This window comes from Catharus ustulatus, chromosome 3 (genome assembly GCF_009819885.2).
Source record: "Catharus ustulatus isolate bCatUst1 chromosome 3, bCatUst1.pri.v2, whole genome shotgun sequence".
NCBI classification, from domain to species: Eukaryota; Metazoa; Chordata; class Aves; order Passeriformes; family Turdidae; genus Catharus; species Catharus ustulatus.
In genome coordinates this window covers 97980206-97992225 of record NC_046223.1, presented here as the reverse complement: position 1 = coordinate 97992225, position 12020 = coordinate 97980206, and the positions used below count along the sequence as shown (strand labels likewise).

At 37.4% G+C, this 12020-nt stretch overlaps 1 protein-coding gene across 17 annotated transcripts in view; it reads left to right on the top strand.

Moving 5' to 3' along the window:
• The window catches only part of DLGAP2 (DLG associated protein 2), a 465971-nt gene that overhangs the window by 359803 nt on the left and 94148 nt on the right, over positions 1-12020 (top strand). For all 17 annotated transcript variants that reach the window (XM_033054074.2, XM_033054084.2, XM_033054073.2 and 14 more), the window contains one exon: positions 10679-11748. In XM_033054074.2, coding sequence (XP_032909965.1) covers positions 10679-11748 — 1070 coding nt within the window. The remainder of the gene's footprint in view (positions 1-10678; positions 11749-12020) is intronic.

Below are 12020 nucleotides of genomic sequence, written 5' to 3'. Positions count from 1 at the left end.
GGAGAGAAATATGATTCTGGGTGGATACTTTAATCCTTGGACTATGGAAATGGGCCCAATTCTTTTCTGTATATACATAACCCAATGACTGTCTCATGATTTTGTGTGGACAGTCTCAATCTCACTGACTGCTAGAGACATTCATCCCTTAATAAAGCACAGAAAGGGCTTTCCTTTAGAAGTAAAATAAATTGCCCTGAGTCAAGACAGAGTCAGGATGTTGTTCTTTGAGGTAGCTCTAACTGCAGGGCCATTCATTATTCCAGACTCTCATTGTCCCAAGGAAATTAAAGTTATGATCTCTCCAGTACTGAAAGATCTCTGGCTCCAGGTCCTTGTTTGTAAAGTGGGTTTAGAGTTTCCTAGTGAGCTTTGGGGCTTTGGTGGGTTTAATTAATGTTTACACAGTATCTCACCAGAGTGAAAATGCTGAATAGTCATTAAATAATATTTTTAATAAAATGATCCACTGCCTTAATTGGAAAAAAGTATCAAGGGATAGGATTGTTCTCAACTCTTTCCCAGTATTCGTTCTTTAAAAGATCTCATTAGTTAAAACAGGCAGAAATGCAATGTGTTCCTTCAAAAAAAACGTTATCCAAGCATTAACAGTCAGTTTTTGAGAACAATACTTCATAGTTTTTCCATTAATATTTATTTGTTACCACAGCAGGGTGTATTATTGTTACAAGATTCACACTCACACCAAGAATTCCTATTCTTTTCACTAGGAATATCTCAAATAAGAAACCTGCTTATCCAAATAGGAAAATAAAGGTAGCAGGGCAAGGTGATAGGAGCAAGAGATCTGATGTGTGATCTCAAGCAGCTCACCGTGAGTCTCACAGAAACTGGAGTCCTTTCATTCCAAGCTTTCTTCTAGATGGTGTTTATATTATCTAAACAATGTTACTGTATTAGAAAAAAAATTAATGAAACTTCTTTTTCTATGCCATCTAAAAATTTCTCAGTCTTGTTTACTTTAGGCATGTAAAGGGTAAGGCAATATTTTGCTTTAGGTGTCAAAAGCAAATAGTGCAATCTTAGCAGGAGACATAGAAAAATTCCATGTTTGAAAGGATAGTTGTCAGATAGTTAAAGAAGTGGGAACAGGTAAGATGGGATGAACTCTTTAAACATATATTTTAATAGGTAGCACATACACAGAGTAAAGTGGGAAAAATAAATTATTGTAAAGTTATTTTAAGTTTTATAGTTAGCATCATCTAATGTCAAGCAAAGAAAGGGAACTTGCACTAAAGGCTTTTTGCTACAGTAAATTGCTGTTTTCTCTCCAGGAATGGGTACTGAATTGATGTTAAGGAAAAGTGGAAACCTGTAAAACAGGTTGCAGTTAATAATAATGCTCTTAACATGCCCCAATTGCAAAGTAAACTGTAAGGGAGTTTAAGGGCAGGTTACAAAAATGTATTTTCATTTCACAGTTGATGCTTTTGATTAATTTGTAAGGTTCAAGTGTCAGACAGTAACTCATGGTTATTCAATCACTGTTGATTGCATGATCATGCCTTTATGACCCTATGTGTTGGAAGGAAGAAAGGACATGGATTTTCTTGAAATGAAAACATGAATAAAGTCCTGACTTTTCAGTCTGTCTGCCCTTCTACTGTATTATCCCTCCTTGCTCAGTAAAGTCTATCTGAACACTTCCCAAGGGTTTTAGCTTCATGTACCAGAAACCATAGGAAATTTTCCCAAGAACAGAGGAGGGGTTGTCAGTGAGCTCTTGACTCTTGACTGTGGCCCTTCCGTCCTTGGCACCTTCCCCCAGAGCATCCAGGGATAGTCAAACATCTCTAGACTGACTGGAGCTGGTGGAACTTCAGTCAGGCACATGGCTTGGCCACACAGAGTAATCACTACAGTGACACTCCTCCCACCAATCAGCAGGCACAGTAACACTCTGGTTTAAGCTCCTAGATGGGTCACAGACTGAATGTTTCCCTGGTTTGTGACACTAACACTCAGAGGTACAGTTTTATTCTAGTCCTGTGGGGAACTGAAGTAGGCAGTCTACAAGAATAATGCACAAAGGATCACTGCAACCCAGTGAGGTAAGGTCAAACCTCTCCATGGCAGCTGACACTCCTGCCCATGGTCTTGTCCTGAACCATACAAATAATTCACAGCTGACAGAAAACTTGACTGCAGATTTCTCAAGTTAGGCCTCTTACCACAGGGCTATCTTTTTGTCATATAATAAAAATATGTAGCCAGGTGGTTTGGTATGACAATATAAAAGTCTTTCAAATTTACAAGAGATTTTAAATATGACATGCCCACATATGATTCAGTGTCATATAATTTGCTAATTGTGAGTAGATGAACAGAGACTGGGGGAAAAAAAAAAAGCTTTTCTTATTTCTCTTATTCCATCATATCTTGAAATAATTCCACTTCATATCCTTTGTTTTTCTGTACCCAAAACTGTAATGTAGAAGCTTATTGATATGATAATCAAGACTGTAGAAAACATTAATGAAATAATAGGAAATGTTTTTCAGAAAATAAATTTTTAACTTTAGATTCTTTTTAGTTATGCTTGAGAACTTATTCTGTAAATTACTTTCAGTCATACAAAAAAATCATATCATATGATCTGATCATATAAAAACACAGTAACTGTCCAGCATTTTAATTACAGGTTGTTGGCAACAAACGCTTACAAACAATCTTCAGATCCGAAGCTATTTCCAAAAATTAAATACCTCATAATGTCAAATAACTGCAAAAATCCCGTTAGGCCCAAGGTCAATTCACAAGCAGGCATAGATACTTGTAAGGATGTAAGAATAATCAAATTGGATATTTGTAATTAATTATTCATCCATTTCTACTACAGAATACAAAGAGGGTTATGCATTCATAAGAAAATATTTCTGTTCTAAATGACTTCACATGTGGGATGTTAGCAAAGAATGTTAGCATGTTCCTCTCCCTGGTGGCTGCTGACCTCTGTAACACCTGGGTGCGTACCTGACTCTCAACATTTACCTTCCCATAAAGAGTGTGATGGCTGCAACAGAGGTGAGATGGTGATGGTGGTGATGGTGATGATGATGATGGTGAGATGAGATGAGATGAGATGAGATGAGATGAGATGAGATGAGATGAGATGAGATGAGATGAGACGAGACGAGACGAGACGAGATGAGATGAGATGAGATGAGATGAGATGATGACAGACCAACTGCTTAGCCATACCTACCTTCCTCAATGAGGGTTTTCACTAGATTCTCCCTTTTCATAAGGATAAACAGTGAAGCCTTTAAAATGTAATGACAAGCAGCTTAAATTATATCTTCTTGACTTCCTCAGGAAAAAAGTTACCATGCTCTACCTCCACATTCCTGTGGAATTCCTCCACAATTCCCATCATTGCCTGCTTAGGTTCTGCCAGCAGTGGGGCAGTTTTAGCACAGCCAGGGTGGTGGAGATGCTCCAAGTGTGGAGGTAAATGACAGCAGATTTTTGTCAGAGTGCTGGGCACATAGACCCCTTTGTTCCCAAGGGAATTTGCACTGGCAGAAGCAGTACAGCCACATAAACATCAGCAGACTGCTAACACAATCCCAGCTTTCACTGCTGAGTTCAGTTGTCACCTTTCATTGTGCAACTTCACTTGTTTTTCCATCTTTTTATAATGTCATTTCCCTTCATAAGAGAACAGACAGCAGCATATCGAGATGCCTTGTCTCAAACTTGCCCAGAGTGGGGGTACTTAAACCATGACCTTGTCCCAGGAACAGGAGCCACCATTTGGCCCTTCACTGCCACGTGGAAAATCTGGGTGCTAGGGATTGTGGGGAAAGGCAATTAATGTTTGCAAAACAGAGCTCAGCCAGGCAGAAAAGAGACAGCACCCTGATTTGAAAAATTCCCAGCCTGGAGGTTATGTAAAGAGGAAGATTGTCTGCCTGTTACTATGGCAACAGGTTTAAAAGGGATCTTGTCACCAGGCTGCTATTTCTTCCTGTACCCCACAGGAAAATCAGGATGAGTCCTCCTCCATCTCAGTGGGTTGAACTGAATAAAAAAGTTCACCATACAATGGCAAAGCAGCAAGAGGCAGCACCAAGAGTGTACACCTGAGCAGATAATGATGGACTCCAAAAAATAAAATAATTTTTTTGAGCCAAACCATGGCAAAAAGTAAAATTTTTGGTGTATCAAAAGTTTGCAAAGAACTGATGCTGAAGCTAACAGAAAATCAAATAATGTTCTTCAATTCTGATTATTTAAAAGCTGAATTAATTTTTTTTCAAAAAAAATATGAAGGTAGTTTTGAAATAGAATAGTATTTTAAATCAAACAGTCATTGTTCCATGGCAATGCTTTTGGTAATTCATTATTACAGTATTTCTTTCCCAGAAGAGCAGTCTGTAAAATAAGTGAAATCTTTAAAATATATCCCTGTTTTAAAGAAATAATAAAAGGCTATTTAGAGGGAATTTATGATAAATATTTTTGCTTGGATACATGAGCATTAGTTCTTGCAGTCCTTTCAGTATTGGATGGGGTGCAAAACTTTCTCCATGATATATCCTCATAAAAAGTGAACAAATTCAGAAGAATTCCAGAAAAACTGAGAAAAAAAATCAGGGAAGGAGTTCATAGATATCAGCATAATTTTTTTTGTTTGATTTTTATTTAAGGATCAATGGTAAGTATTTATTAGTAGAAAAGAAACCCTGGAGATTTGGTGGTTCCATTCAACTGAATAGTTGGTCCAAGTGGTTTGGAACCTTGGGATTAAATTTTGGCAATTTCAAAAGAACCAGTTTCATCCTCCATGCCATCATCTTTCTGACTGGGAACCCTTTTAGGTTTCTAACCTAAAATTGTGCATTCTGCAAACTGCAGCCCTGCTTAGAGGGAATCTACCTCAAGTAACACAGGTGTCATAGGTAAAATGACAAGAACTTTTCTCAGCAAATATTTAGAACTAATCCTGGCCCCATGATTAATGGGAGATTTGTTACTGCTGTCAACATGACAAGGATTTCCCTTGTACTTCCAGAGCTGTGCATAGATTTCTGTGTATACCTTTGAGTTGCACCATGCAATTACTTTGGCTTCCTTTAATTGCTGAGAAAATAGTGGCAGTTTTATGACCCCGAGGGAAATGGATTGTCTCATGACCTAATATAACTGCAAGCAGCAGAATTTCGTCCTTTAGGAAAGGAAATCCATAAATCCAGGCACAATAAGGAACAAAAGGAGTTTAATGGTGTTGGGTTAGCATTTCTGCTCTGTATTTGGAAACATTATAACCAATTGTTCAGTGATATTCACACAGTGAAGCCCCTGTTTACTCCATAAAGCTGGACTTTCCCAGAAAATAAGTTTAGGTGTTAGTTATTTTAGGTCAGTCTAGTCCTGCTACATTATATTTTTTTCAAAACTTTGCTGATCATACAGATTCTGTGAAAAAATATTAGTCATAAATCATTCTGTGGCCTTACCTTTGTCATAGCACTGTTGAAAGGTGAATAATGGCAATGTACTTCAAACTTGAAAACCACAGTGAAGTGCTGTGTGCTGCATATTAGTTGGTAGCAAGACATCACACACTTCAAACCAATGGAAATTAATTTTGCACCATCCTGGGGATTCCCTGCATTGCTCCACTCCGTATCCTGGAGCTTTACACAAATCCCATATTGCCTCTCACATATTTTTGTCCTGTCATTTTTCATGGCATGGGCGCAATGAGGACTTACATCCTCTCCGTACAGGCCAAGGGCTGATTTTTCCACCCAGAAGATGTGAGATCTTTTCATTCCCCAAATACTGTTACCACATTTCTTCATTTTCACATATAGCATGCCCTGTTCTCCATGCCAGGCAGTCAGTCTTCTAATCTGGCTTTAGCATGTCCCTGGTAAAACCTTCCCCAGTTATCATAACTCTGAACTTTCCTTCCTCCCAGTATATTGTGCTTTGTGTCCTCCACCAGCCTGTTCACGATGTCCAGGGTTCCATTCTTGCTGACTGACTATTATTCTGCACTCCTTTTATTATATACTCCTCTCTCTTATCATGCTTATTTATCTCAGAAATAAATCCCTTGAGATGTTGGACTGTCAGTCTACTAATCTTTATTTGAAAGATGGATAGATGTGGAAAATTGTTGGGCTGAACAATAGGAGTTGGTCCTATCAAATATTTGTTCCACATGCAGACACTTGCAAAACAGTGCTCAAAACTGACTCCACTGAATAAATTGCAGCATTCCACATAGTCCTTACTTCTCCCTTTGGGTTTTCTGACTTTGCTCCAATTTGGTATGTTCTGCACTCTGGTGCTCTTCTAAGAATACAATTTGAATGTCCATTTTTACCTAACATGGGAGTTATAAAAACCATCTTACCCTTGGTCAGTATTTGTCATGTGGTTCCACTGAATTAGCTGTCAAAAACATTTTCTATGGTTTAGCAGTATCCATGTGCCTCAGATCACCTAAACATGCAAATTTCTTGGTCCTTGAACCTATCTTTCTTTCCTTCATACTAACTAACACAAGGAAAAATCTTGGATGATCTAAAAATTGTGGCCAGATCTCAAGGACAGGCAAACCAATGTCTGCTTGGAGCAAAACTCTCAGAAAGTCCAGAACTGAAAACAAGAAAGCAAAAACCAAAATACGACATAGCACAACAAGGAAAGAGTTGAAAGAAAGAGAAAGGGATGCAGAAATCCTTCCATCTGTGAAGGTTAAAGGTTGACATATCTGTACAGTAGTCTCTGAAAAAGAAGATGTTTAAGGGATTTTCAGGGTTTTGGAATTACTGGATTCTCTGACATAACAGCCCATGTCTTGTTCTAGGTCCACCCCCAACCCCAGTCTTTAGGTACTATCTGACTATCCACTGAAGTTAATTGGAAGATTCCATTTTGCTCTGAAGAAATCTAAAAAAAGCCATTTCTATGCTCTCATATTTTTCTCAGTTCCTATTCCTTTATCTCTTTGTCTGCTTTAGGTTATGTTTATTTGTTCTTCTGTCTCCCTTTTGCTCTTTATTTCTGATGGTGGCATTTTATGTTTTTAGAGTGATTGCCCAGAACAAACATAGGAGCTGCTGTAAAAAGAAACAAACTTTAAAATATAGACTAAAACTTCACTCCAATCTGTCATTATTTGATCTATCAAATATGAAACTATTAAATTATACCAAAATATTAAATTTCTTTTGAAAGGATTGAGGAAAAAAAATTACTGTAGCTTTATTAATTTTTATGAATCAGCTGAGCTGACCACAGACGAACTTGCAGCCCCTTGCAAATGCTAGGAAAGCATGTTAGCGTAGTAGAATTTTAAGCTAGCACATTTTTCTTGGCCGGCTAAGAGCTAGCACATGGGCAATTACACTGCTCTGGTACCACACAGTAATTCATTCAGCCACAGCTCAACTGTTTCTTCAAGCACTTCAGTCTCCTGAAGAAAGTTGACTGAATAATACAAAGCACAAATTACTTGATAAATTTATATATATTATATTTCAAAATTCTGAAGAGTTTTCAAAATATTTGTATGAAAAAGTTGTGTCTGGGATAAAGAACAAGTTTGATGTTCTAGATAGACAAACCTAATTGTAGTGATAAATTTAAATTATGCACATGTAAGTAATTTGGGAGTTTATCTAGTTTTACTTAATCTTTATGACAGTGTTAAGAGGGGGCAATTACATCTGGAAAACATCTACCTCTTAATTCATGTTTTAATTATTTTGATTACGCTTAATAAAGGCCTATAGCAGTTTCTAGCTACAGTGTTTCAAACAAAAAAAAAGAAATTCCATGTAGTGCATAAAATACTATATGAAAGCATGCTATGTGAAAGCAAAACACAGAAAATTGTGTTTTTCTATAGGTGCAATGAGCTGGAATCACAGAGAGCTATGAGGGACAGAAAAGCTGTTTTTAGATTATCAATTGCAGCGCAGTCAAATCATCATGTCTTGTATTCTTAGGGATGTAACAGGATGAAAATATTTGAAGCCTTCTGGGCTATGTTGGATGTTGCAGGAGGCCTAAAGAAATCACCAGGGACTAGCAATTCTGTGCTAAGAACTCATTTTAAATTAGTTTCTTATTCTCTTTCTTTCATTCTGGATCTTTGGCATGCCCTTACTTTTTTTCAGTCTAAATACATTGGTGAAGCATAGTACAAGTTATATTCATTCATAGATGTGCGAGATTGTGATGAAAAGGCTTGGAGTTGACTCTCATCACGCTGTTAGAGTGACAGAAGAACTTCCTTCCACCTCCCTCTGTCTCACACCTCTTTGAATATTAATATCAGAAAATCCATAAGCATTTTGGAAAATGTTTCCTGCATTGCAACTTCCTATTTCTGTAAAAGGAGAACAAGGAGTACCTTCCACATAGAATCATAGAATATTTTGGGTTGAAAGGCACGTTTAAAGGTCATCTAAACCTCCCTGTAATAGGCAGGGACATCTTCAACTAGATCAACCTCTTTCAGTGTTTTACCAGCCTCATTGTAAAAAAACCTTCTTCAATCTATCTAATCTCATGGGTTTGTAAGAACTACAGTAGTAATCTTTGTCAGGTGCTTTGGGAACCCTTTATGGGAAGTACAGACTAAGTAAATTCAGCACATGGTCCATTATTATTCCCCTGATAATGTTTGGTAATATCCTGGGTAAAGTACCCCTAATTACAGGACTACTTATATGGCTGAATTCCAAAGTACTGTTATAATTTACTACCATGTCTGTATATAATCAAAATTACATCATTTCAAAGAAACAGTTATATTTCCTTCCTGTAACTACATTTATCCAAGGTATTATAACCTAAATAGGACAACAGACTGAGTAATCAGCAGTAATAAGATTTTATTTTAATGTGATAATAGCCAAGAATTAAGTAAAATAAACAGTCAGGAAAACAAAATAGAAGCAGAAAAGGATATATGCACAGACCCATCCATCAGTTTGAAGCCATGATAAAGTATGGAGGTGGCATTTGTACCCTTAAATCCATCTTTGACTTCCATGTGGCATCGTTGTGCCTGGGCTGAAGAATACTTCACTGTTTATTAGTTTAATGCGGCATTCATTTTAAAATGTTGTGTGCAACTCTGTTGAAATTAAGGTGTAATAAAATTATCAAAGCATCTCCCACAGTAGGAAATATACAGCATTTAGGTTATGAGAAAGCTGATGCTGAAGATTTGCAACCAATTGCCTGATGTACTGAAGGTATCATGATGTAACACATATTAGTTGAATAAAATTAGAGAGATACGAGTATTGATCTGTTTCATGACCATATCCAGGCATTGAGTTTTCACCAGCAGTGGAAATACGATTTAGGACAGCTTTGTCATATGGTTAGAAACCCTACAAAGTGCTGTCAATTACTGTGTTATCTCTACAGCCTGGTTTCAAGTGTCCAGTTAATAAATATTCTCTGGCTTCCATTCTGGTTGAGACCTGCGACTTCCTTGTATCAACCACCTGTGCAAGATTATTTAGATTCTTAGAGCAAATTTGCAGAAAGGCTGTGCTAAGTGGGTTGTATAAACACTTACACATCTGTCTTATCCTCTAAAGGATTATCTTGCATCTTATCTCTTTGTCTGCTATTGAAATGTTTCTTAAATAAGCTGAAATTGAAGAGGGAGAGTGAATGAGAAAATCAAATGGAAGTATTTCTGGGGTTGTTTTTAATTTTCTGTTTGTAACATTTGACAGCTGCAAGAAATTGCATGAGAGAAAAAAAATCAAAGGCTTAAGTATCAAAATCTTTGCTTACAAGCTACTCTTATTTAGCAATCATGCTTGCATAATAACACAACTTGGAGCACATGATTCATAGGAACAAGTAATCAAGTATATAAAACCGCATAGCTTGTACCTAAATATATTTGGTTTTTTTCAGAAATGACTTAGAGTCATTAAGTAAATATTTTGTAGTGTGGTCATAAAAAGGAGAAAACTGCCTAATAGAGAATACTCTACATGTATGGTAATAGCAATAATACTTCAGGACTAAGGATAACAGATGTTCAAATGGTATTAAATGCTTATTGATAAACTGCTTAGCAATAAAAAAATTAGTTTCATTTCTGCACGTTCATATTTTTTTTCTTCTTGGTGTTTATTATTTTTACTTAGGAAGAGTGAACTTAGGATCATGAAGCTGAGATTCATTGAAGAAAATGAAATTCAATTTATGGTATACAAAAATGACTCCCTGGAGAAAGGATACATGTAATATATCCAACTGTGAAACCACCAAAATAGAAACTAAACCCATGTAACTTAAATGATTAGCCACAAAGCTTGACATATGAGCTGTAAATATTAAATGATAAATTGAATTAAATTAAATTAAATTAAATTAGTCATTAAATTTGAGTAAATTTACACAAGAAATAGCTTCATAACATCTAGAATTGCTAGCAGACAATTTTGCAAACAGAAAGGAGGCTGTATTCGCCCCATAGTTTATTCACAGTGAACAATTTTAATCAGTTTTTAAATGGTGGAAGAAATTTCATGAATGGTGAGACTTTCCACCAAGGTCTTAGAGAAAAAAGGTTTAGTTTTTCAATATACTTGGAATTTTCAGGTTACTCTTTTAATCAGACACATAACACAGGTTTTATGTGTTCTCATGACAGACCAGCAGTACTCATGGTCGCCTTCTCAGCACTTCAATGAAGAAAGATACTCTCCTGCTCCGAGGAATATGAAAGGATTATCTGGTAGTCGCAATCAACCACAGTTATGTTCAGCTCATACTTGTGGCTTAGCATCCCCTGAAGATTGTGAACATACCCACGACCATATCCACCATGGGCAGGAGCCAAGGCCGTCGTATCTTCTCAGCCCCACGGAGAGTTGCCCGCTGGACCACCATCGTTGCTCCCCACGCAGCTCCATCCATTCTGAGTGCATGATGATGCCCATGGTAATGGGCGATCACATGTCAAGTAGCACTTTCCCCAGAATGCACTACAGCTCTCATTACGACTCCAGAGACGACTGCGCCATGTCTCACGGTAACCCTAAGATTAACCGTATTCCTGCAAATCTTTTGGACCAATTTGAGAAACAACTTCCTCTCCACCGGGATGGCTTTCATACTTTACAGTACCAGCGGACCTCAACAGCTGCGGAACAACGCAGCGAGAGCCCGGGAAGGATACGCCATCTCGTTCATTCCGTCCAGAAACTTTTTACTAAATCTCATTCTCTGGAAGGATCATCCAAGGGCAATGTTAATGGAACAAAGGGAGACAGTCGAGGGGACGATCATCATCACGGGCACCATTCCAAGCATAGCAAAAGGAGTAAAAGTAAGGAGCGAAAACCAGAAAGCAAGCATAAATCTGGAATGAGTAGCTGGTGGAGCTCTGATGATAATTTGGACAGTGATAGCACTTACCGAACCCCTAGTGTGGTAAATAGGCACCATGCAGATCATATATCCCATTGCTACCCTGAGGCACTCCAGGGGCATTTTGGGGATCTCTCATTGAAGACTTCCAAAAGTAACAATGATGTGAAGTGTTCGGCTTGCGAAGGGCTACCAATGACCCCTGATAGTAAATACATGAAAAGGAGTTCTTGGTCCACGCTTACAGTAAGTCAGGCTAAAGAAGCTTATCGCAAATCATCACTGAACTTAGATAAGCCTCTGGTTCATCAGGAAATCAAACCTTCCTTGAGGCCGTGCCATTACCTTCAGGTAAGAGGAAGATTTTCTTGAGATTTTTAATGAAAAGAGCCTCACAGTATATGCCATAGTCATCATAAAGAATATGCAAAAGTACCTGTCAAAGAATTTCTGTATTGCTCTTCTAATGCAGATATCAGATATTTCATTAAAGTGAGAAATCTCTGGCTTTTGTCTTTGTTTATAGACCCACAGATTAAAAACTATAAAACATAAGTGATATAAATTAGTTTCAGGTCAGTAGATATGTTTTCATCTTTGGAATCCACACTGAACACCTTGAT